Source organism: Callorhinchus milii, unplaced genomic scaffold (genome assembly GCF_018977255.1).
Source record: "Callorhinchus milii isolate IMCB2004 unplaced genomic scaffold, IMCB_Cmil_1.0 Scaffold7, whole genome shotgun sequence".
NCBI lineage: Eukaryota > Metazoa > Chordata > Chondrichthyes > Chimaeriformes > Callorhinchidae > Callorhinchus > Callorhinchus milii.
The window spans coordinates 17,008,663-17,036,011 of record NW_024704748.1 but is presented as its reverse complement, the minus strand read 5'-3'; the positions used below and the strand labels follow the sequence as shown (position 1 = coordinate 17,036,011).

Below are 27,349 nucleotides of genomic sequence, written 5' to 3'. Positions count from 1 at the left end.
TCAATTTTTCAAACAAAAGCTATTGGTGCATTAGTTGTTAAAAGAAATCACTTACCAGATTCTGCCAAAATTTGAACGCTTTTCATCACTCCCTCAGTATAGACACCGGGCTCATAGTTTTCCATCTCAGCAGTGGCAACATGTGAAACTCTTGCAGCTCGCCCATGAATAGCACCAGCTGCACGATCCAGGGTGTCCACATCCCGTTCCCTCAAAGCAATAATGCACTTATTCACATCTTCTAGAATGTGGCTTTCTGAATGAAAGAAAGAGACTCATGATAGATTTCCTTACACTTTAATGAAAATAACATTAGTTTGCAAAGCTGTGACCCAGGGAAGAACAGAAACAGTTTAAATTGTGATAAAGAGTGGAATTTTACCCCATCAATGCTTTATTTTATTATTTGGATTTTTGTTCTGACCCACATGCAAGAGGATAGAAATGCATAAATTCAAGTGGAGTGAACTCTTGCTGATTAATTTAATTGCTTTCCTTGGTTGCATGTCCAAATTATGGAATTTCTATATTACAAGTGTAAATCGTCTCATTTGATAACTACATTCTGTGAAATTTCTCTCATCTTGAGTATGTGGCCCTTGCTTAATGGACTATGAGAAGCCCAACACACAAAACAAATTCTCCTAAAGTCAGGAGAGTGTTCAATCCCAAAGCTTCCATAATTTTAAAGACGTTTAAAATTATGTGTTTTAACTGGAATTTCTGTACCAAACCGTAATTACTGTCAGTGACAAAAAAAAGAATGCAATTCTAGTAAAGACTCTTTCAGGGCATTAATTGATGCTTTTAGCTACAATCAAGGAAATAAAACACAACAGCTTAGAAATTGGGAACTAGCAGACACTAGCAGTGTAAAATTGTATTGATACAGACTATTCATACAATTCTAGAATCTTTAATTTTTAGAAGAGTCTCGAAACAATATATACTTTTGTATATAGAACAAAAGTTATCACTTTCTTCAATCGAATCAATCAACTTTAGATTGATAGAAATAATAGAATGGGAAGAAATCATTGATAAATTTCGCTGTCATAGGAAAAGAATCAAGCCATTCATTCCATCCAGCCTATTCCAGCATTTTATTGGATCATGGCAGATCTCTCAATTTTATTTCCTTGCTTTTTCTTCATATATCTTAATGCTCTTACTTCTCAATTATTTTTCTCATTTTTAAGTGAATTGATAGCCTTCTAGGATAATGTATTCCACATTCTCATAAATCTTTGTGTGAAGAGATGTTTTTCTAACTGCCTTAGATCTAATTTCAATAATATGTTCATGTGTGGTGAAATGAACCTGTCAACAAAAAAAACTCAATAAATTAGTTGGACTTGGATTGACTTGTTGGGATAATGGATGTTCCCCTTCTAGTATTTTTAGGGAATTCAAAATTCCCTCTGGAGATAAGGGATCAAACATTTCTTTTTGTGGCTATTTTTACTTTTACTCTTTGTCAATTTTCCTTGCATCTTCTAATTTTTGTGACAGTGCATTTTGCAGGTTATTTGACCATGGGGGCAAGACATTGCAAAAATCACAGAATATCTTTTGCCCACTTGTGACTTCCTACGTCGACAAACAGCTTCTGTCAACAAAACTCAAATGATGCTCGACATAAGAGGGCAGGAATGTAGTTGTAAACATAAAGCTCCATACAGCTAACACACCTATAGAGCATAAGAATGCAAGTATGCTGCTCACAAACATAAAGCTTTGTAACAATAATCTTCCATGGGATAGCTCAAAAAATGTAAATTAAGGTGAAACTTTACTGCAATACAAGTTAAAACAAGGAAACTGATAAATAATTGAAGCTCTGTACAACAGCCCAACTTAATTAATGCAGAAAGCATGTGCTGCTAACTCTATAATGTAAAATGAATTAATCTCAACATAAAATATCAGAACAATTATTACAATGTCTGCATATAATTTCTGATCGCCTAGAGCCTGAAAATTTATATCAGCAAATATTTAAATTTTGACTTTATATTTACATTCACTGATTAGCAATAGAAATACGGGATAAGTGACTACAAATGAAAAGCTGCAGGAGTAGATCTGAATTATTGCAATGTACACCTTGGAAATAATAACATTTGCAAATGATTATCTTTTCAGGAACCTTTCACAAAAAATAATTAATTGATGTTCAAGATTTGTGAATGTTTTGGCAATCAAATGTGACAGCTGTGGAATTAAATATTACTGTCCTTTTGCGAGAAGTGTCAGTATCAACTACTCTCAGGAATATTTTGGGATTAAATCCCTTTTTCTTCCCCTACTCTCAGGAATATTTTGGGATTAAATCCCTTTTTCTTCCCCAATATTATGCTTCCGAGAAACATTTCCAACTGTACCCATCTACTCCCCCCATTCTCCTTTCTAACCGCATTTAAATAACCGCAATGATGTTACTAATTTGATACCATTTATCACTGATCTATGGCTAGAGTTGTGCTCTGAATTGCTGATCAGTACAAACTGGTCAAACCTAGTCTTACTAACTATACCTTGAAATTGGAGATATCATAAGAGAACAAGTTCAGGTTTTTGAAGGGAAATTTTTTTTTGTGTGTGTATTTGTGTGGGTGTGCTATTCAATTGCAGTAACTGTAAAGCATTTTGGAACGTTAGCCAAGCTGCCTAATTATGTTTCCATTATGCCAATGTTACTGCAATGGAAATAAAGAGTAATAGATAATTTTCTGAAATATCTATACAAATAATCTTGCAAAATAAAATAAATATGGAAACACTGTACCATATGGTTATAGCAGGACACACTCAAATGTATCATTCCAAAAAGCTAAATATTGTTTAAATATGTGCAAATACAAACTAATATAAGTACCTCTGAACCAGCGTAAATCTAAAAGTTTTGCTGTTCACCCTTGCATGCTTTTTCCTTTGGATATAGGATTTCTTTCCATCTCAATTTTTGCCTTCTAATTCATTGTAATCTCCATTTTCTATCGCAGTAATGTTTTGTTTTTTTCTCCTTTTCTAATAGCTTCGATCCTTTCCATATGTGCATTTTCTAATCCTTTACCCACCTCAGAAATTACAGAATGTAAACATATTACATTTGTAGATTTACATAGAAGCCCCACCCCCTCATTTAACTGAAACCATTTCAAGCCACTGCATTCTTGAGCAACTAACATAGAATACTACAATTATCTTACATCCATCAGAGAAATAGGATTGCCACATTTATGTAGAAAATACACAGTGACTACACTTTAGAGTAAATCCTGTAAAGCCTTTGAGATATTTCAACAACATAATAATAATACTCTGTATCAAATGCAAGAATTATTATTTCTTAATAATTGAAATATATGTGGTGCATAAACATCAGACCATCATAACCAAATATATCACTCTCAGGCAGAACCATACCGTCAATCTCAATATATACTGAAACAAAATAGGAACAAACCTACAGTCCCCAAGCACAATAAATCATTAGGTATTTTATAAAATGTTCTGTGGTTCTGTAATAAGAAGGAAATAACTCCATAAGCTTCATGCATCATGGGAGGACATTCCTTCGTGCAACTGTAATAATTCTGGTTGCTCTGCACAAAAGTGATTTGAAATACATTGGAGTGAGGGAAAATCATTTAGTGTAACATAGCATTGCTGGTGTACTGCTGAAGTACTGCTTGAGCCAGCATTAGCATCAGCGAAAAAAGTGAAATAAAATGTATCCCTTACTAAGTCATTTCTCTTCACACACACCAGGTTGCTTTTTTCTTATTCAACAACTGCAAGCTGGAGAAGTATGCCCCTACATATAAACGAAAGCTACCTTCAAACACAATTAATCTGACTTTGTTCCTACATATCATTGAGGTCAAAAAAGTACCATTTTATAATGAGATTCACTAATAATGACTCAGTCATTTACAGGGTGTCCTGGCATGATATCACAGCCAAGTTGTGGGTTTCTCCTTGATCAAGGGATTCCCACGAGTCAGCTTTGACCTACCACTGGTTACCATCAGAATTATTGTTCATGGCAATTCGATGAATCCCATTGCAAACCAACACCAAGTTGCACTAAAAAAGTCCCTAAATGGTTCACAGATATGGAGTGGAAGCTTGAGTAGGGCACAACATGGAGGGATATTTTAGGAAAACAGTTCCAGAGAGAAGGAGCTGAAAACTCCCCATTATTGGGGGGGGGGGGGGTGGAAGGGTGCCGTTACTTTTAAAACCGTTTTAAAGTATCATATTACTTTCACTCTTCATTTTTTTAACTATTTTTTCTTACTTCAAACACTCCACTGATTGAATTTTTTTTACAAGACCCCTGGATATCATGGAGAAGATATCCATAAAAGATTTTTTTTATTTAGAACAACTTGAAAGGCAAATCTCATACATATAAATGACTAGTTTGGGGTTGCAATATTTTAAATGATCTAAATGAGGCTTGCAAACAACCTTAGCTTTTTCATTTAAGGTGTAAGATGCTTTCAAGCTAAAAATGAGTGCACCTCGCCAGTTTTTTTTACTAAGAACAGAAAATAGCCACAGGAGATTTGACCTTCTAGCATTTACTCACATTTTATAAGAAACAACAGCAACTTGCATTTCTATAGCACCTTTCACATAGGGTAGCATCTTGAAGCGCTAAACAGTGACAGAGCTTGATACCAAGCCAGGAAGAAAGCATTGGTGACTGTACGAGTCAAAGAGGAAGGTTTTCAGTTGTGATCTGAAGATTGACAGAGAAGGAACATGATAGAGGGATTGAGCCAGGAAGTTCCAGAGTCTCAGGGCATAGTGGCTGAAAGCACAGGCGTTGATGATGGAGCCAATGGGCAAGGGACATGCTGTCCAGAGTCAGCTGAGCAAATGGGACGTGTAGATGAGTGAGGTGTAAGCAGGTCGGAAAGGTAGAAAAGTGCCAGGGTATGAAGCGGTTTGTTCGTGAGTTTGAGGATTTTATTACAAATTTACGTATATATAGTACATTTCACGTCAGGAGGATGTCCCAAGGCACTTGACAGTCCTGACTTGGCACCAGAGCTGGAGGGGTCGGTTTCACAATGTTCTGCTCTCTACTTCACAATCCCAAGCTTAATATCACCATGGTCATCACTCCCGTCCTTCATTGTTTTTTTCCTTGTTTTTAAAAAGTAAACTTTACGCAACCTATTGCAGTAACTTCTGGTTAAAACCAAAAGTGTATTTTTTTTAAAGATTAATCTTTGTTGGTTTTATATTTTAAGACGCACTTTTTGTTAAAAGAAAAAATTATTTGAACAACTGAAAAAAGTAGTGATCTGCAATGCTGATGTACTGGGTAAACAGTCATACTGTAAGTTCTTAAACTTATGGAACAGGCTCCGCAGGGAGACAGTGGAAAATGTTGTTTGTTTCAAGAACAAATTGGATAGATTTCTGCTGAAACAAAATCTCAGGATACAGTATATAGTTTGGGATACAATATGTCAAGTAACTGCCAGGATGGTGCAAGGAATACTAGATGGACTTTAGTCTTCTTTCGCCTCGCAAATTCTTATGTTCTAACTGATTATGAAAAACAAAGAACCTGATTCATGGAAAAACTGCAAAGCAATATTAACAAGTGTTGAACAGCCTTTCAATCTTCTAAATATTTCCCTTTTGAAGTTTTACATTAAACGTTAAAGGAAAGATATTTTGTTGTATGTTCGGTACAAGTGCTGTATAATAAATTTGCCAGAGCTGATCGATGACATCAAAAGAAAAGAGAACGTGGGTGAGAAAGTTAAGCACTTATATGCAATCCCAATGGCTTTGTTAAAATTTTCTTTTCACAGAAGGCAGCCTGAAGGTTTCACATGTAAAGTGAGAGAAAATTTATGGTGATACGTGGAAAGGCAACCAAAAATTGATAAGACTTGTTTATGTTTTAATATGGGTCCAGTTCAATATGAGGAAACAAAATATGGGTTTAAGGTTAAACTACAAATTAAGGTCATTCAACATTATTTGAACAGTTTGAACCTATTTCACCATTGAATGTGAAAGGAAAGTGATGTTTCTATGATTCATTAGTGACAGAGAACGATTTAGAAAATATTTCTGTGGAAAAAGCTGGAAATTCTTCATCTGGCTTAACGTTTTGCTGATACCAATTACAATTCCTTGAGCCAGATTCTCTATTAGATTCTACATGATCACACAGCAGAGATTGAAAAATCTGTGTACAGATTGCTTACAAATTCTCCCAAGTACTAGTTATTGGTGAAAAATACAGTTTGTGATGCAGAATATAAATGGAGAGAAAAAATGGTTATACAAGTAAAAGGATATTATTATCTTCAATTAGAGTACTCATAGATTCATTATGGTACTTGGAAGCGAGAAAGAGATTGCTGAGAAAGTGTGATAAAGATTGGATCAGGTAATAACTTGGGATAGAATGAAATTTATTTTCTGTCTGACGCTCACCTCATCTTCCTTCCTCCCTTCTCCTGAACTGGCATTCACAACCACCAACTGACCTCCTGTACTCATTCAAACGGTTGCTATTCACATGTGTGTCTTTGCAGGGCCAGGCTCCAAGATTGAGGCGCACATCACAACAAGCCCAATTTTATCCTCAACCAACATTCACACATGCTTCCCTCCACTTGGTTCCGTTATAGTGATTGGGAATGAAAACTAATTTCATTTCTGAATTTTTTTCAGCAAAAGAAATTCCAAAGAGACCAGTTGTTTGGAAAGATGGTATGCTTTTCATTGATAAGCCATCACTGCAGTCAAATGTTTCACTTTAATTTCTCATTTATCTTATCCAGTATAAACTATGATTTTATAATGAAAAGCAATGTGATAACCTCCCATATATGTTTTGGTTATTGAGTGAATAAACCTGAATCTAATTTTTATTTTTAAATTTGAGAAATGTTCAATTTAGATGTAAAAAGACGCCCTTTAGAAAATGTTTTCCATGAGAGAATACAGAGAACCTGAAGAAACAGCATGACAACTATGTTTGACTGCTCTTGCTAGTTAGTGGCAAAATGTCTATATTGGTCTTTATTGGAGTGCATTGGGGTATAACAGCAGGGAAGAAGACAGTCAATAGGAATAGAATTATTGCCACCTAACCTGCTGCAATCAAGGTGAACAAACACCCAATTTAAAATTAAAAGCCATGACATGAAATATGAGTAAAACATCATCATATGCCTTCCTTATGTCACTATCTCAGTCACTCTCTCTCCCTCTCTCAGTCTCTCTCTCTGTCAGTCCCAATGGGAGGACTTTGGCTCCCATGACAACTAGAGAAAAGTGTCATACATTTGTTGCAGAATACAGATGTATCTCTCTGAAAGGTGTGTGCTTTCCTCTGTCGCTACATAGTTGCAGAATACGATGCATACCTCATATTTTGGGGACTTAATTAAAGCATTTTTTAATAGAGCTCATCAATGATAAGAGATCCCCTCCAAAAAAATATATGCCCATGACACTGCCAGATGCAAGACCTTCCCGATGAGGTATAAATCATGCCTCTACATCAATTGGTTATTGCGTGATTGTCGGATTCACTGACACACAGACTGACATACACTTCGTCTTTATTAGTATAGATGATACCTAGCTACGATGTGGCCCTTCAATCTTTCATTGTTTACTTTTTCTTTTGCTGCAAAAAGACAAACTTCCAAATAGATGCTCCTATCTTTTACAAAGGTACATGATAGGCTTTAAAGTTATAATTAAGTAAAATAATTTCTCCAAAGGTCCAGTGCAGTGCCAAACCTTTTAAAGACTTCAAGATCGTAAATCCAAATATTTGGTAAGCTGATCTGCTGGTCTAATAAGTGGTTTCAACAATTCCTGGGCTCTAGATTGCTCCACAGTGACTCGTATTGACAACTACATGTGTGACTGTCAGATGAGGACAATATCAGCCTTGGTTGTGATTGAATAGCTTGTTGACACTCATTACCTGGGCTCACAAATGAGAAATGACCACTCTGGCAAGTTAGTGACGTTAGTGAGCTATGCAGTTGTACTTCAGCAAACATCAATAATCTTCAGGAGAGTGGAGAATGCTTTTACGTTTATGGGTGAGAACAACAAATTGAAAATAATAGAAATAGTTAAAATCCAGAAAGGCAGCAAGAGAAAAGAAGGAACTTTTGATAATTGGTTGATTACAGGTAAGATTTTTAAACTGTTTCACTTTTATTTGAATTTGTACATTTGCTAATTATTTTAGTGGATCGAGTCTTAAAATAACGATACTTTTAATGATGTAGCATTTGCATTTGTCAACTAAAAATACAGTATATAAAACCAGTCAGGCTACGTACGGTAAATGGAGTCTCTATAGACCTGCTGCATTCTAAAGGATAACATTTAATTATAAGTTGCGAACTGACATAGAAATGCCCAAAGTATCCTGACTTTCAGGCTCGCCATTTGCTGCACAATGATCAGTGGGCATAAAAACTGCTGATGGTTCTGAGAGAGGCTCAGATATTATTGCTAATGGAGCTGAAGTGCATTTTGAGTGCCACTTGGCCACAGCTATTCATCAGCGTCGCACATTCCTTACAGAAGTTCATCCATTGTTCAACAACCACAAGTGAACCAAACATTGCATTTTGTGAGCCTATCTAGCAGTCATTAATTACATGAAGTAATTCTAAGGTAAAATTCTATCCATCATATATAATGGACAATATTCAGAGAAAGCTTGTGCACTGAAGTCATTCTTCAACAATCTTAAGCCCCAAGAGCAACATTATATGTGGGCGAGATTATAGTTAAATGTTAGAAGAAATGTACTTTATAATCTTACTGAAATTACTGAACAATGAAGGTGAAATTCTCCTGCAGCCAAGTGTAGCAGCTTTGATGATATAGACGTATAATTGGAAAATCCCATTATAAGCACTCTACACACAGTCACTGTATTTTACAGTATATCCTATGAAACGCTTTGGGCCATCCTACCGAGGTGAAATGCACAATATCAAATGCAGGGATTATCAAAATTGCTGAATTTTTTCAGCTGTCAGAAAGATATTCTCCAAGTATAATAACGAATTAGCTTAGTGCAGACAACAAGTTATACCTAAAGTGGATCTGGAGTTAAAATTAAATTTGTGCAACAACAAAAAATTACATTTATACATCACATTTCATGTCTGGAGGATGAGTGTAGTACTGTATCAGGCTTAATTGTGCATTTACTTCAAAAATTACATTTAGAGCTTTCATAAAGTTGTTTAGTTTCAGTTCAAAAATCATGTTCTTTGGCAGGAAATACTGCAATTATGCTCATTTAACTGCAACAAGCTGGTAATGGCATCCAAGTTGACACAGAGCACTTGGGGGCTTATTTCTGTCCCATTATCAGATTTTTAAGTCTCTGATGCGAAAAAAATTAGCATTGTCTGGAAACTTGCATTTATATAGGATCTTTCTAGCAGGGAAACTTCTTGAAGTGCTTCACGGAGACGGTGCCAAACCCAAACACCAAACTGGAGGTGATGGCATGAGTGGGGGAGGGTGGAGTGGTCCTATGTGCAACAAGTTACATTAAACTCTTGCGACTTAATTAATGATTTGAAACGGCTCTTGTGGGTTTTGAGTTATATCAAATAGCCAATTAAGAACATAATACTCTTTTAACTTGTCATAATTTACAAAGCTACAAATTTAATTTATTCCCGAAGCTAATCCAAACCTTATTCCTGTGTTGCTAATTCTGGTAATCATCAATTCTAGGACAACACAGGGAGATGTATTTTTGTTATACATCAGCATAAAGAAACAAACTAACATAAATGAATATCAAACTCAAGCACATCTCCATATTGGAAGCACTGAACTGTGGCCAAGCTTTCTCCATGGTGACAGTGAATAAACCATTTTTGTGTCACCCTTCAATCCACTGAATTCCAACCGTGTACCTTTTTCGACCAAATGATTCTTCTTGCAGTCCCTGACAACCATATAAAATGTACCGAGCAAAGAAATCACAGTGTTAATGCCTCGTTTCCTAGCAACATTCCTGAGAATTGGAAGAAAGCCAGGAAAATAACAGCATTTCCCCGCTGCCTTATAACAAGCCTACAGATGTTCCAAGCAAAATCAAGCAGTCAACGAAAAATATTAGCAAATACCTGTGTTTATTAAACCTAGTATCATGTTAACTAAGATAGAGTTATATGAATATGGAAGGCTATTATAGAAACACCTATATAATTTCCAAAGTAAAGCAAACTAGTTTTATTTCTGTCATTTTGAAAAAGCAAAAATATAAAGGGCTCACTAAACCACACTGATCAGAAAACTACAGTTGTTAGCTTGGATATTCACCACCATGTCCTAATTCATAATGCTCTAGTCATTATATTCCTATAGTGAAAGATTTATTCCTGATTAAAGGAATAATCATCAATATTTGTATAGTTCACAGGTATGTCTTTGTAAAATGTTCATAAATAATACTTTAAATGCATTTTACTCTTGTGTATTTTTCATCTTTGTCTGGTTTATCTTGCCCCCAAGAAACCATCTACATATCCAGCCATTATAACTGCAGCACACCCGTGAAATAAAGAAATTCACCCCAGCACTGATCAACTATGGAAGGAATTAACAGGATATCATATTATTTATAGAACAACAGGCAAATTCTGTTTATAAATGCAATCATTTTTCAATATAAAAGGTGTTTATTTGGTGCAAAGGATTAATAATAAAATAATAAAGTTAAGGTTGACTGTTCGGAGTGTTTGTCACTGTCCATCACTGTCATGTCATGCACTCTGGGACACTACACTATGTGAAGGACGCTATATAAATGCAAGTTGTTGTTGTATTTAATCACATCAAGATGTTTTAGTTAGTGTACTTCAAAACTTCTGTTAAAAAAACAATTATAGAATAATTATTCTCCCAACATGAAAGGTTTTAGATAATTGTAATTTGTTGTTTTGGAAAAATAAAACACACATTAAAATACAGCATAAAAAATAAGGAAATAGGAAAGAACACCAGAAGAGTTCATCTTACTTAAAATTAGTTTCCTTGGTGTTTGTTAAGTGTATTGGGTTTACAATGAAATTATAAAGAGAATGCTTGCACTTTCGGAGCTATATTATTTCAACATTAGATTTTGTTTCAGTTTCAGGATGAAAAATATAAAAATGAGAGTCAGATCAGTCACTGGAATGGATAGCCTAAGAGTTAATTATCAAAGTGAAGGAGGCTTGTTCTCAAAATTCTACTGCCTAGAGTCCACGTTACAAATATACAGACATAGCATTATACCATGAAGCCAACTTAAATTTGAATCATATCTTGCCACTACTATTTAAGCACTATTTAATCTCTGTGTGTTTTCTATTCCTATAATGATAACCTGGTTACCAAAAATAATCAAACTTCAGTTAATTATGAATTGTTGTGTACATTGAACATAAGTTAACAACTGTAATCCATCAACCAAATAAATATTTATTGACAAAATAATAAACAAACTATGCTATTAGTCACAGAAAATCAAATCAATAAATGGAAATGCTCCAAAATGTTTCTGCAACATATGTCTCCCATAGCGTTGGATAATTTGACATTATAAATTTCATGCAAATAGGGTATGTTACATAAAAAGAACCAGTATTTGCTTTTTAGATATTCTTTCTTCATTCATGAATAAACTGATGATTTGTCATTGCAATAACAGAAGGAACTACACTGCCCAACCATAAGCAAGCAATATTCCACCCCGAATCTGCAAATGAAGTGGAATGCAACCTGACAGAAAAGGCACTTCAAATATTCATAACTGCATGTTATCTGCATAACAGAAATAGATCAGATTGTAAAAAGACAGCTTTCAGAGAACAAACCACTCAAGCAGTGGATTGTACTTACTGGAGCAGTCAACCATGTTTGACATCTGCTACCAGAGGTTGTTCTGGATTGCTTAGAAATATTTATTTAAAAAAATAAAAAAATTGCAAATGAGTGTGAGACTGCAGTTTTATTAACTCCATTCCTATTTCTAGATGGAGTTAAGATATGCAATCCAACTGTGATTGCTTAATTTCTGTTTTTGTTTCCAGCAACTTTAGAACATCCTAATTAAGTATAATTAAAATGAAATGTTGGTTATCTTTAATGGTCAATGCTGAAACAATACTGTAAGGAGATGAAATTGGAATGCCAATGAAGGCTCACTTTTGCCAGTAACAGAAGACTGAAATCATTATTCTTGGGTACTGTTTGGGAAAATCTTACATTAATCCTGGAACACAGGATAGAAAAGCTGCTTCTACATCAGGATAGTTAAACACTATCCTGCTGGTCCTTCAATATTTACACATGGACCTGTCAGTTGCATTTCTACAATGTTGAAGTTTCCTATCGAGATACTGTTTTGGGGATTTGTTTTAATAATGTGGCCTGAAAATTCCTTTGGAGGATTTATCATTTTGAAGTAGGTGAGAAATTCTAGTCTAACGACATTTGCGACAATATTTCCACCAATTGAAAACAATGGTACAAAAATGTAATGGCAGTGTGACTGGAATCTTAATTGGTGCACTGAAACCCATCGATTGGTCACTAATCAATTTAAGTTGAACCATTTAATTAAGGTACAAAACCATTAAAGTGAAGTTAAAGTCTGCCTGAGGACTGTTTAGTCCTGTGCAATAGAGACTAGCATGAATCTAAAAGGTAATGTAATGTTTAAATTTGCAAGAGTTGGCTATTAACTTCACTCCAAGAATCCATTAAGACATATTTGGGTAAAATCTATAGAAATACAGAATTCATGTCAAACTCCCTTTGGTAGAAGCTCGTCAGCATTATTACCTGAATTATAAAATGTTAATGGCCCTACTAATTTCAATAACTTCTCTCTAAAATGATTTCAAACAAAACATGCAAAAGGATATTGATGCAGAATGAAGAGGATAGATGTGCCTTGGGATAAAGTAGCACTCATAGGATCAGAGAAGATTGGATTTATTTGCATTCTTTCTTCGATATAAAACAATTCCTTAAATAGGTCTAGTTTTCTGGCTTTAGTCTCTCTTCCTGGTAATCCATTCCAGTGGCTGATTAACCTTTTCTAAACTTGCTCTCACCACCCTGAACCTGTGACCTCTTGTGCTACCTTAGAATAATTGAAAGTATTTTTCTGGTATACTTTCTTTAATCTTTTTAGCATCCTCTTATATCTCTGCAAGGTTCTCTCTGAGACCTATTTTGAACCCTAGAGAACACAAGTATATCTAGTCATTCCTCGTAACCCATCCCTGTTGCTCAATTTACCTTTTGAATGTTCGTAGCAGCATTTAAAATTGAATAAAAACATGCACATTGATTTCATAACTCATATAAATATTATTTATATTAATGTATCAAAAGAATTATTAGCAACACAAACTTAGATGAAACATATCTCAATGTACAAGCATTCTTTACAAATATTCCAGAAGCATAATAATACTATTAAAACTAACAATAACATTATAAATATTCCAGAATCATAATAACTATTTACTAATGTAAAACTTTACTTAACCAGTACCATTTGGAATTTGTATTGAACGTGGCAGCCAATTGCGTATAGCAGTGTCCCACAAATAGTTGTAGATTGAGTGACCAATTAATTATTATTATTTTTTGAAGGAATTATTACCTCCGGAAAAGAGATCCACCAATCGAGTAACATCCGGATTCTTAGTTACTGCTAGGTAAACAGAGATATGTGGAGTAAGGAAACTTGTCCAACATTTTTCCCTCCCGGGAAACAAACCCATTTCTCTCATTTGTGAGGCGAGTGCTCCAGCCACTGAGCTACAGGATTTCACTTTGAAAGAACTATGGATGGGCCTAAAGCAGATTAATAAGTATGATGGGGCAATGACGAAATGCCATAGCTTTCCCTTTTCAATACTAGATAGATAATTGAAAAGTCCATGAAAGGCATATTAAAGGACAAGTCAAATGGAGAAATACAAGGTCTTATGCAGTAGCTCAAAGGGTTATTGTCTTACTTAACATGCATTTATGCATTTATTATGGTGTCCCAAGCACATCTGCTAACTGCAGGACCCATAGGCCTTGTGCATTATCCAATGCCCAATTGAATAGGCCACTGATGGGAGCTCCAAAGTTGACAGATAAGAAGTAAAATAAACGAAACAGCAATAATGCCATTGACGGTGTAAGACATCCATACCTCTGATCAAAATGCCACTTCTGATGCCAACATAACCATTTATACTAAAATGAAGTATTGCTGTAGTACGCTGAAACATTCATAGCTGTTTCATTCAAGCCAGCAGAGTGGTCTCATTCCTGCTAGCCTTTATGCACCCAACTTTGGCACTGGAGAAAATAAATCAATAAATGACTCACAAGATCCAATTGTTAAATACAAGTTTCATTAATTAAAGATTCTAATTAGAAATTCTTCTCCATAACTCAAGAAACACAAAGCAATTATAAATGATCATGAAGTTTAACTATCATGCTGTTGACAGTAATCCTTTGGAGGATAAAGCTAAATAGACTTAAATTTTGTATGTAAATTGATATTCAGAAAACGTCCCTTATAATTCAAAACTTGTAAGTTCCTGTGAAGGTCTTAACTGACCTAACTTGAAAGAGGCAATACTATTGATACATTTTGATGCCAAGTTTACTTAAACCTAGTCTATTATGGTTAACATATCTTTACTCATTTTAGGGTAGCAAACTCAGTTTGGGTGATCTCACTTAGGAATCACCTTGGTCTGGTTACAATATCTAGAAATACTTGTGGCTCGTATTGAGAGCTGTCATTTAATCAGGAAATGAAATGACACAATACTTAAAAACAATTATTATTAGAAGAAAAAGTTATTGTCATTTTGTTTAAATGTTTGTAAAGTGAACACATCAGCAGAATTGACGAGGGAATACTGAGCCAAGTGGGTATTTCAACCATGCATTTTAAGTCAGCTCTTTCATATCATTAGGGTTTCTAGCTCCTCCAAGTGAGTTACCCCTCTGCCATCGGCATTTCTCACTGTTTAAAAAATAAATCTTAAAATTGCAAATATTCCACATCAAGTAATATGACAACTTATGTTAGCGACTAACAAATCTAGGAATAATAATACTTTTAAAACATGAACATTAATACTCTCGAACCACGTAAAATTGATAGTTTGATAGTAAGTTATAACTGATCATGAGGTACAATATCCACTATCATGTATAAACGGAAAGACGAAAACTTTTAAGGCCAAAGATGAGAATAGTAAAACAAATTGAATAGGACAATACTGTATTAAAGGGTTGTCCAACACAAGCTTTATCATGCTAACGAACATTGTACAATTCATGTTTGTCACTTATTAAAATGAAATGTGACTATCAATTCATGGAATGATACATTTTTAAGTGCCAAGGAAACATTAAGTAGCAACTGACAAAAAAATGCCTCGAGTTATTGCAGCTATCACTTTATAAATCATATTGATTGCCCTTCAGCACCACAAACACATTACAATAAACTAGCAGTGACAGCATGAAAATTCATCAGTGCCCTGGGCTATGAAAGGGTATAAATGGAACCTCACACTGAATATAATATATTGGAGTTTTTGCCTGGAGATTTTTCAAAATTATGCATCTTCAAGTCTATGTTTCTTTAATTATAATACTGTGCTATTGTAGGCGGTTTGAAATGAAACATAAAATAATTATAAGTATTATAATTATAAACAATAATATTACTTTTTATAATAATTATTATACTTATTGATATTATTAATTGTATTAGTTTGACACAGGTGGTTTGTTTACCTTATTTATATTTGTTTGCCAGTTTTATTTGTTTCCCCTTTAACCTCATCACCCAATTCTTTCACCACGCTGTTACCATAACTGGGAGAGTGGCTTTTCAATTTGCAGACCGTTCTAGAAGGACAACATCAACAACAACATAAACAACAACTTGCATTTATATAGCTCCCTTCATGCAGTATAGCATCTCAGAGAGCTGCACAACAGCAGGTTGGATGGGAGAAGCAAGGGAGAAGGGCACGGTGACCATGGTGACCACATCACGCTTTGATCAGCAAGAGAGGTAGTTTTATAGGGTAAGGTGATGGTATAGGATAATAAAGAAGTCCTGTAACTCACTGGTTAGAGACTCGCCTCGCAAGCGAGACACCTGGGTTCAATTCGCAGCAGGGAGAAACCTTGGGCAAGTTTCCCTACTCCACACACCTAATAATAATCCCTCAAGAAAAAAAACAATAAAAATTGGTCACTTCAATTCACGACTGTTTGTGCGACACTGCTGTGCGCAATTGGCTGCCATGTTTCGCCCACAAATATACAGTCAATTCACTTTACAGTATATTCTGTGAAGTGCTTTGAGATGCTTAGAAGATGTGAAAAGTGCTATATTAAATGCAAGCATTATTATTATTATTATTATTAAAACAGTTGGATCTAAGGTTCAAATTTAGGGGGAATAAAATCACCTAGTATCGTTGCCCAAGCATAAATGGGCATTTTCTTGGAAGACAATAGGGTTAGAATTATTATTTATTGATTTAATATTTCAATCATCAATGATATTCCACATTCCACAGATTAAAACATTACTGTGAGATTCAATTTCAGATTTGTAATTATACTATTACTGCCGGTACAGAAAAAGAGCTACTCTCGTGAACAAAGTGATTTTCTACTGGTATTAACCTTTACTATCTGTCTCCTGAAAAAATCACCAATTAAATATAAGGATCCACATATAGATGACTTATTAAACAGTATAATAACCTCACAAACTTCAGGTCTAATATGATAATGTGCTTAAATTCTTATGCTATATTTTCCTGCGTAATTTTGTTGGTATCCATACCAGCATAACAAAGCTTCCTGGACAGTTTCAAATTTTGGTCCATGCCAGTCAAGTAAAAGGATAAGATATCTTACCAGATATAGCAAGAAAGTCATCAATGCAAGTGATGTCATCCACTGCTTCAATAAGAAGTTGAACATGAGTCTCCCAGGCTTTTTTATAAATCTCCATATTGTTTTTGATGGTTTGACTTTTTGGCATGGCAGCAAGGGCTAATGCAGCATTTATAACCTACGTAAATCACAACAAAAAAGTCTTTAAAAGTCCACACTTAATACATTCTCTGTGTTATGCATAATAGATAAAGGTGTTAATTTTCTGATGAATGTATTTGAACTTCATAAAAGTGGTACAAGGAATAAGTTTAATAAAATAATATCTTTGCAAATGTGAAATGCTGCATTGCAACCTGAAAAACACATAGCAATTACAAATAGCTTCTATTTGTTTAAAAGACAGCTTAATTTTAATTATCATTGCGGATAAACATAAAAGGTTACTTATCCTCCAATTTGTTTCCACACTTAGACGCAAAGTTTCTTGGCATCACAATTAACACCTTGAGGCATTGTATGTGACATAAATTGAATATTAAACATATAAAAAATATGGCTTAGGTTTTCACTGGGTGGTTGGCAAGGGCAAACAGTCACAAGCATAATTTCACCCTACAGCATTGCAACAATCAGGATCTGTTTAAAACAGTACAAACCTGAACAGTGAAGGATGCCGAACAACACCTACTTAATCAGGCAATAACATTGCAAGTAAATAAAGAGAAACTTCGCCCCAGCACATTATACAACAAAACAATAACTTGTATTTATGTAGAGCTCAGCACAATGTCTTGGGAGTGTTGGATTACGCTAAGAAGGCATCCAAAATCTTACACAGAGATACCATAGGCACAATTCTTTCTCTCAATGGGATTGCAAAGGTACACCAGGTTATTTTTCAAAATCAATCCTAAAAATAGGATCAATCATTAATCAATCACTAAATACAGCAAACTGTTCAATACTGATTTACCAACCAGTTACTCCCAAAGCGGTCTCAAAATTTACGGGAAGGATGCACTTAGATGTTAATTTGTGGGATATCCGACTGGATTTTATCATACTTCAGGAAATTGCCCACAAAATATAGTCTATTTACTTTATAGTACAGAACACAAAATACTGCAGATGCTGGAAATCTGAAACACCTCTTTATAGGTTCTGAAACCTGTTAACAGCTCTTCTCCCCAGTTTTGTTTCAACCCATCCCCCTTTTTGTTTTACACCCCCCTTTTGTTTTACACCACTAACACCTCTTTAACCCATCAACTAACACATTCTCTCCTTTGTCTTCTTTATTGTCTTCTTTGTCTTCCTTGTCCTGCATCCCCCTCTCAACTTGTCCTTAAAAACCTCTCCCTCCCAACATGCCCCAGTTCTAACGAAGGGTTGTGGACCCAAAACTTTGACTCACTTTCCCTTCTCCATAGATGCTGCTTGACCAAATGTAATTTTATTGTTGTTGTTGTTTTTGTTGTTGGACTCTACATTCTTTAAGTAACAGAGTGGTTGAAGACCATCCTAATTAATATGATTTAAGAATATGAAGCATGGAACAGAAAAGATTATTTCATCCATTAATACTAATCCTTTCGCAGAATAAAGCCTAAACTGTTTTTTTACTCCACACTGCTCTCTGTCTCCAGAAGAAAGTTCTGTACAAATTCTCCAAGAACCCCAAAGATCATCAATCAAAAGATCTAGATGATTCATCCATCTCACATTTCTACCATTCAACCACTTTTTTTTCTGCAAAACAACATTTATTTTCCTACATCCTCAGCAGCATAAAGCAGTGTTCCCTTAGGACTCTTTGATTGTCGCTCTCAGTTTGCACCCACCGTATTTATATAACCACACATGATTTCTTATTGGACTTGTAAATGTTCTGTGATAACTGCTAATTCCTTTTTCCTATAAATTGTTTAGAACTAGTTTCTGGCATGCAGTAGATTTTTGTGTACATTTTTGCAGTTATGGTAATTTCAGTCCCAATAAGCTCAGTGTGTACTTTGTCCAAAGGTCAGTCTAATACTTTTATCGCTCAGTCTCATTCTTTTGCTGCATCTGGTGTTAGAATACTTTATCTACATAACTACTATTACATAGATTTGATACTATTTGTTCAATAAAATTGACTGGATAAAGAGAGGATTGTTGCTAAATGAGGTCTCCCATTTAAAAAATCTGTATATTAATTAAAATAGGTTTATTGTAATATGCCCAGCACATTTTATTATACAATAAACAAAAAGATTTATTACAATTATTTATTACAGTTGGTTATTAGTAACAGTACTCATGTATGATTGAAAAGGCTAATATTATCCAGTAAATGATTTGATCAAAAGCCAAGCATGTGATAAGAAAAAGAATGACAACTTTGTCCATACCATGCTGGCAGGTAGAAAGAAACAGCAGTTATCAAAAATTGTAAACATCAGTAGAAATGGAAAGCTCACTAACAGAAAATAAAAAGAACTAACACAGTACATATTAGAAAGAATACAAAATGGCTGGGAGTTTATTCAAAGTTGCAGGACTCAAAAAACTATTTTAAAAAATTAGATGAGCATCCATTGAATATTTATGATGGCTTCTGAACCACTCTGAGATGCCACTTATTCTTTTTGTACTGTGCCGTATGGAATTTGTTTACAGGTAATTCCCACAGCTGAATAATAATTTATCGGAAGCAATGAAAAATCTCACAGCTGAAAAATAGTATTATTCCAGACATGCTAAAATATACCTCCAGGTCCTGTAGCATTCTCAGTTTTAATACTCTTTCATCAAGATTACATCAACCAGACTGGACAAAAGTAAGCTTATTCAAAAGTCTGCTCTCTGGTGATCTCAGGTTATGTAAGTTCTCATAGGTTAGAGTTATTTACAAGGAATTTTTTGGAGGAGATGCACTTTGCATTTTTAGTATGAGGCTTATTTTCTATTGAGACGAAAGATGCTATATCAAATTTGGCGGCCTTAAACTTTTGTAGTTTTATATAATTTATATATATATACAAATGAACACAAACAGTGATTGAAGCAATGAAACTAAAAGGACATATTTCCTTAAAGATCATTCCTTTAAAGTTATTTCAGAAACAATCACATTCATAAAATCTGATATCCTAAATCAAATGCATAAAAGATTGATCTCTCTGCAATATTTAAAATAATTTAATGGGTAGTTGTGAATTTCGTATTACAATTACTGTGACATGTGTTTAACTATTCCTACTGAAGAGCATTAAAAGAGCTATTTTATCTTGTGAAGGACAGTCAATTGCTACCAACCACGCAGGTCATACAATTTGTTCCAATATTCATAATTATGTTCCAGAACATTTTCTAATATACAAACCCTACTGCACATTTAAAGCTTCAAAAATACCATTAATTTCAGCATGACTTTTGTTCCTGCCACTTTGTATATCAAATCGGACCAGTGGAATTTCGACCCTAAAATATCCTTTAACCATGATTCAGTTTCTTCAGTTTGCAGTTGAAGTTTGTAACTTGTCTGATCTTGTCCAATGCAAAACATATAGTTTATTGAGTGATTTCTTTCAATTTTCAAGAATGTGAATTTATTGTAAAATAGATCCTTGCATTTGACACAGCACCTTTCATATTGGTAGTCTCAAAGCACCTCACAGGAATGTTTTGGAAAATGGCAGCCAATCTGTGTACATCAATGACCCACAAACAGCCATGAATTCAATGATCAATTTTATTTGGGGAATTGTTGGCCAGGACACCAGGAGAAAATCCTTTCTCTTTTCAAATATTGCCAATGGGATCGTTAACGTTTATCTGAATAGGCATCGGGACCTCGGTTTAATGTCCCACTTGAAGGATATCACCTCTGACAATCCAGTACACTCCCACCAACCACTACATTGGAATATCAGCCTAAAGTATATGTGAGCCTTGATCTAACAACCTTCTGATTCAGAGGCAAGAGCTGAAACATGCTGACACACCATCTGAGCGAGGTTGATACATTTTAAGTACAGATCTGTAAGTACTGATGTATGTATGTATAGATATATTATTTTCCATCCATGTTCTAGCAAACAAGTATTCTTACAATAAAATGGAAGCCTCATTTCCCAGTAAAAGAGAGATACATGGCACTCACCAAAATATTGTAGTGGGTTGGGGTGGGGGGGTGGGCATGGTAAAGTGAAATGAAGGTTGCCATTGTTTAACCAAACAAGAGCTAACAAGGGCCATTTTAATAAAAGTAAACCCAGCATATATACTTGTACCTAATATTTAGAAGAGTTAATTTTTAAAAATGCAAATAATTTGAATGGAAACTATCAGTGATGGAGAGAAAGGAATGAGAGCTTTTTTTTGCACTGTTCTTTAAAAAAACACTACTTGAACTACAAAGATAATTGCTTGTATCCGAAGTAAAAAAAACATTTATTTTAGTATTTTTTTTTGCAAAGTAATGATGCAAAATGGTCATCTTTAAAACAGATAGGTAAAAAGAAAACAATATTGGTAGCCTTCTGGCTGAAACAGTAGGGTTGAATGACTGATATATAGATTAAATGGTATTCATTAAAAAGTTAGTTTCCCCTGAAGCAACAGAAATTTCTGTTGTGATGAATGAACATATAACACCATAGTTCATTCTATAACCTTGAAATGACAGTTCCGTTGATCACTGTAGTCCAAAAATGTACCACATATCTCATCATCACTGTTTTTTCCAGTCGGTTTACTATCTTCATAAAATAAAAGCCTCTGAACTGGGCACACAGTTCATCTTGTAATTTGCCATATGAGGGGCTCAAGGATAATATGTCTTTGGATGTATCATTATTTTCAGATTTGAAAATTCTAACAAGTAAAGCAAAACCAGCACTTTAGGAGGATTATTAACATTGTTACAGAAGTATAAAGAATAATAATAATCCTTGCATTTGACATAGCGCCTTAGCACGTCATCAAGATGTCTCAAAGCGCTTCACAGAATTTTGTGTAAAATGGATTGACTGTATATTTTGTAGGCAAAATAAATGTTTCACATGAAATATCAGTGACATCAAACTTCATCTATAATGAGTACATTTAGTCTGTATGGCCAAAGAGAGCAGACATGAACCCAGAATTTAAACATTGTGTGTAGCTATAAAAGATGTTACTCATCATAGCAGCAAAACTCGTATTTTAAATTCCTGCGATTTTATATTAATGTTGAACAAGATGCCACATTAAATCATTTACAACTATTTTGTTTAGAAACTGATAAATGTATTGCTGATCAATAATATTAGATTGTACAAAGCAACGAGAAGCCCACTTACGTGACGGAAATCACACATTTATTGTACCTTGTGAAAATAAACAGCTGCAAAATATGGCTTTTTATGAACTGCACTGTTTAACATTAATTGATATACAGTATAACAAAAAGAAAACATGGGCTGAGAAAAGGTCATTCAATCTACGACACCCACTCCTTCCACTGCCACTCAATCTATTACACCACCTTGCATTTTATAGTGCTCTTCATTCTGGTACGCATATTGGAGCACTACACAATGAGGAGTTATTTTCATATTGCGTTGTGGTGAGTATGGGGGTACGGGGTGTCGTGAAAGAGTTAACGCCAGAAACAGTTGGTGAACAAAATACTTTTTTAAGGCCCAATACCAACAGGTCAGATAAAACAGGTATTGAGGACAACCCAGCATGGGACATCAGCTCCCTTACCTACTCCTCTCCAGACTCCCCTCCCCGTTGCCTAGCATAGAACAGCTCTTAAACCCATCTAAACTGTCCCCAAGGGAAACTGCATGCTTGCTTTCTGTAGGAGATTCTCAGATTATTCTATTGAGAGAATGTTGCTCCAACAAGGTAATGTGCTGGAGGCCTAATTTTTGTTTTTGTCAGCTAGTTGTTTGACACACATGGAAACCCATCATCATGTTTAATATCCAAACCAGAAAGAGCCCCTCATACCCATCCCACAAATGCCTCCCACCCACCCCACCCCACCAGCTGCTTGTGACCTTGAGGGGCTTTGTGACTGGGGGACTTCCCTCCCTCCCAGTTGCACAGTCCAAGCACGTTACAGTGCACACTCCCTGAACCCCCAAAGAGTGCTAAACAATGCTCCACAAATAGAAACGGTTATGAAAGATTAAACGTTAAGGCTAATAAAATTGAAATCAAATCTTTGTTGTTTTATGTATATTTAAGCTCCTCGAACACCATGGTTTTGTGTCTTTTTTTTAAAAAAATGAAGTAATTTTGTACCTACGTGTCTTTTTGTTTTAAAATTTCAAAATTATGAGTTTACACAAATGAAACATGATGGTTATGCCACAAGTAATGTTCTTTATGTTGATTGATTTGTTTCGACCTGAAATGTAACCACAGAATGCTATGCTGAAATAATTTGTATGGAACAGTGCATTGATACGAGACGTCTTCAGCATTCTTGCAAATGACTTTACAGTAAGATATATGCATATATATTATATTGACTAGAGCCACCTTGTGGCAAAAAATAAAAGATTTACCACAATCATTTTTCTTCTGAATTCAAACCGAAGAAGGGATCTCTTTGATTAAATTTAGGCTCAAATTAAAAAGAATCTGTCAAATAAAAAAAACTTCAGAGAATTCCACTTTAGCATAACATCTTGCACAAAACCGAGAAATATAAATTTATACTGTTTTATATGTATCTCTCTTTAACAAGCAGCCTTGAGATATTCTACATCAGCAAAACTAGAAGGATTTGAGAAATTGCTATTGCCTTGTGTATAGATGGGCATTTATATATAAAATCAATATTTGTACATCTGCAGTAAATCTCTTTGAAAAGTGCATTATCTGAAAATCCCCTTGAAGTTCCTTCTACCCTAATTGTTAAAAAATTCCCCAGCAATCTATTGAAATAATCAAATGTGCATTCTGTCTGGCATTTGCACATAGTGTACTATATTAGATGTAGACGTGCAATTTCCAAATTTAAATGATGATTTAAGTACAGCAATTCCCAGTTCATCCACAATGTTTAAATAATGACTTAAAAAGAGCAAAACTAGGAATTCCTGGTATTAAATGGAATGCACTTGCTGATCTTCAACAAAATGCAAGAGGAAATAGATAATTCTCTGGTTAATAGTTTTAAGAACAAAAGAACAGTTTTAAGAACTCAAAGACTGGAAGACAGCAAATATTACATTGTTATGCAAGAATTATTAAAGGCTAAAACTCTTGGCATTGAAGACAAATTAACTGTTTGGTTTGAAAACTAACTTCATAATGAAGGTTGATGAGATTTGGTATGGGAAGATATTTGCATTTGATATAGAACCTTATCATGTCTTCGAGACGTCTCAAAGTGCTTCACAGAATATATTGTAAAATGAATTGAATATATATTTTGTTGGTGAAATGCTCTATCCCTACACTATACCCATTACAAATAGCTGAATAAACAAATGTAATTGCTGATCAACCAGTTGATCATTTCCAGTGTAACAACCTTGAGCTCCTGCACAAAAGCTGAAATGGAAAGATATTAGGAATACAATAACATTACATTTGTATAACGCCTTCATGTCAGGAGAATGTCCCAAGGTGCTGAACAGTGTAAGGCACTTCAGACCTGAGCTGGGGTCAGGGAGGGGAGGGGAAGGAGGGTGATCGATGGCATGGTCGAAGAGGAGGGGGGAGATGGGGTCATGGAGTTTGGTGTGGGAGAGGACACGGGCTGCTGGATTATCGATGACTCATTCCAGGATCTTGGAGAGGAATGGGAGGTTAGAGATGGGGCGGTAGCTGGAGAGGAGGGATGGGTCCAGGGAAGGTTTTTTCAGGATGGGGGTGATGACGGCTGTTTTTAGGGGGGTGCGAACTGAACCAATGGATAAGGAGAGGTTGATGATGTCGGACAGGAGAGGGGCCAGAAGGTGGAGCTGGGAGATGAGGACAGAGGTGGGGATGGGATCGATGGAGCAGGTGGTGGGTTTGAGTCTGCGAATGAATAGATGAAATAGGAATAGATGAAAAGGTGCATTGTGATAGGAATTTTCATTGTGTGAGTGAGCTCACTTGGTACTTCAGAAGACAAAATCATGAATGGGTTATATCCAGCACCATTAGTGGTATATAATCCATAGCCCATGGAAGCTCATCGCACATTCCCTTTATAGCACACACACAATGAAAACTAAATGCATTTATTGATTGTAAATATGAACAAGATTACTGCACAGATTGCAAAGTGTTTCTAGCTATGTCAGTCTTAACAGGTTAGTTATTTACAATCTCTTCTTGAAAGACTTAAAAAAACTGAATATCATGGTGACAAAAAAAAGCACTTTTATTAATTTCCTACTTCAGTGATAACGATGTGGATCCTCAAATTTAAAACTTTAATGGCATATTTGACTTTGAAGTACTCAATACCCGCATTCTGAATTTGCAGGGGTACACATAATCATCAGTCATTTTTCCAAAATGTCTCAAGAGGAAAAAAGCAGTCTGCAAAGTGTTGTTCTCCATTGTTCCAAAAAAAACCTGCTGCTAGAAATATAGATCAAAAAAATCTGGCATTTCTTTAGGACTTGGGAATGATTCAAGAATAAATCAATACTTCTGATTCACATACTTTTAATGGGGATCGAAAATCATTCTGCATTTTCCTTCTGTTCTAGGTCCAACTATATTGGAATTGTTCTTGTTTTCCACTCTTTTTCTAAAAGCAAAATATAACGTATAACGGAGGCAGGTGTGAGGCTTTAGATGTATTAAATGAGATTTTAAACCAAATAAGGGATTATCTAACAAGTATTTATCTTGTAGAGCAACAGAGTGTATCCTATAACAGACATTTGAATTGTCATATTTCATGATTCATTCTTCTTCATATAATTCTATTCCAATAAGGAGGGTGGTATTTAACATGACTGCAAGTATGCATACGTGAATATAAATATATAGAAATATTTATTTATGTTTAAATAATCAGTTTTATAAGACTGGTTTCATTGTGCCAAAACCCAAAGCAGAAGTGTAAACTTCCCACAAATAAGATGAGGACGTTTTGGAAGCGCAGCAATTTTCATTTTCATTTAATTATAAAGATGGATTGTTGGATTGGAATTATTCAAAGAAAGACTGCTTGTTGGTTGTACTGGAAATTCTAGTATATGGTTCTCATTTAAATACCTAGGGTCACTTCACATTACCATTGACTTGTAATTCATTTCCAGTACTTCAAGTGACTCACAAGATCCAAATTAGTTTCATGTGTCCAGGAATTACTCTAATATATAAAATAAAAACCTGCATCACCAGAAGATCACAGGTCTGTGCTGAAAGAGCTGATCAAGGCTTGGGGAGCAGTTGGAATACTGGAATTAACCTTACTGTGTTAAAGATGGAAAATCAGTCAGAATACTCATTCCCAATTGCTACCCAGTGCCTCTCCAATGTAAAGTCAGATAAAAACATGATAGGGCTTGACTGCAATACCCTCCACAATTAACAAGTGACATTCATTTCCTTATACTAAAGACAAGGGCATGTGGGTGAGCTTTCAAGGGATTGTGGAGCACTACTTCAAGAACAGTCAAAACATTTAGGAGAAGAGGGAAAAAACTTTTCACTGTGCCATTATGATTCTGAAATAATTAGACAACCCTTGGGCAGTGACATAGGCACAAGGTCATTCACTTCAAATGGTATTATCACTTTTATCCACCACAAACCAGACCTACTGCCAGTAATTGTGAACAATCAATATCCATTGATCTGACAGGAACAGTACAAAGGCAATGCAAAACAGGCAAATGTTTTATATAAACATAAAATCAACAAGATGGCTACAGGGTGGCTGAATGTCTGCATCAAAGAACAACAGTCATCTTCAATTTCAATCAGCTTTTTCCAAAGGGACAGCTGGGTCCATTCCTGCACCAAATATTGCTGCAAAGTCGTATCCATGTTGAGCCAAGCCAAACGATTTATTTTTGGGTTTAATAAAAAGTGATGAATTTAAATGACAAATCAAAGTGAGGAACATAGCAACAAGAGTAGGCCATTCAGCCCCTCGAGCCTGTACCGCCATTCTACTAGATAATGCCTGAAAATGAACAGGTATAGTACTGTGAAGAGCCAATACATTGTCGGTGTAAGAGTTGATGGGTGTTCAAGTAACATGAAACTAATGTAGCTACCTATAAAAGTAACATGCTGCCGTTTTTTCTTCGAGTCAATATACTTTTTCACTCTTTGGAATAGAAGATAGCATAAAGGCATGTATGCATTATAAAAATAATTGAAAATAGTGACATAATTGATCTCACGTCAAAAA

General features: G+C 35.1%; 1 protein-coding gene across 1 annotated transcript in view; it reads right to left on the bottom strand.

Moving 5' to 3' along the window:
• The window catches only part of LOC103181072 (catenin alpha-3), a 245,557-nt gene that overhangs the window by 58,114 nt on the left and 160,094 nt on the right, over positions 1-27,349 (bottom strand). The window contains exons 11-12 of the mRNA XM_007897286.2: positions 17,011-17,167; positions 56-256 (exon numbers count right to left, since the gene is read on the bottom strand). Of these exons, the coding sequence (XP_007895477.2) occupies positions 56-256; positions 17,011-17,167 (358 nt within the window). The remainder of the gene's footprint in view (positions 1-55; positions 257-17,010; positions 17,168-27,349) is intronic.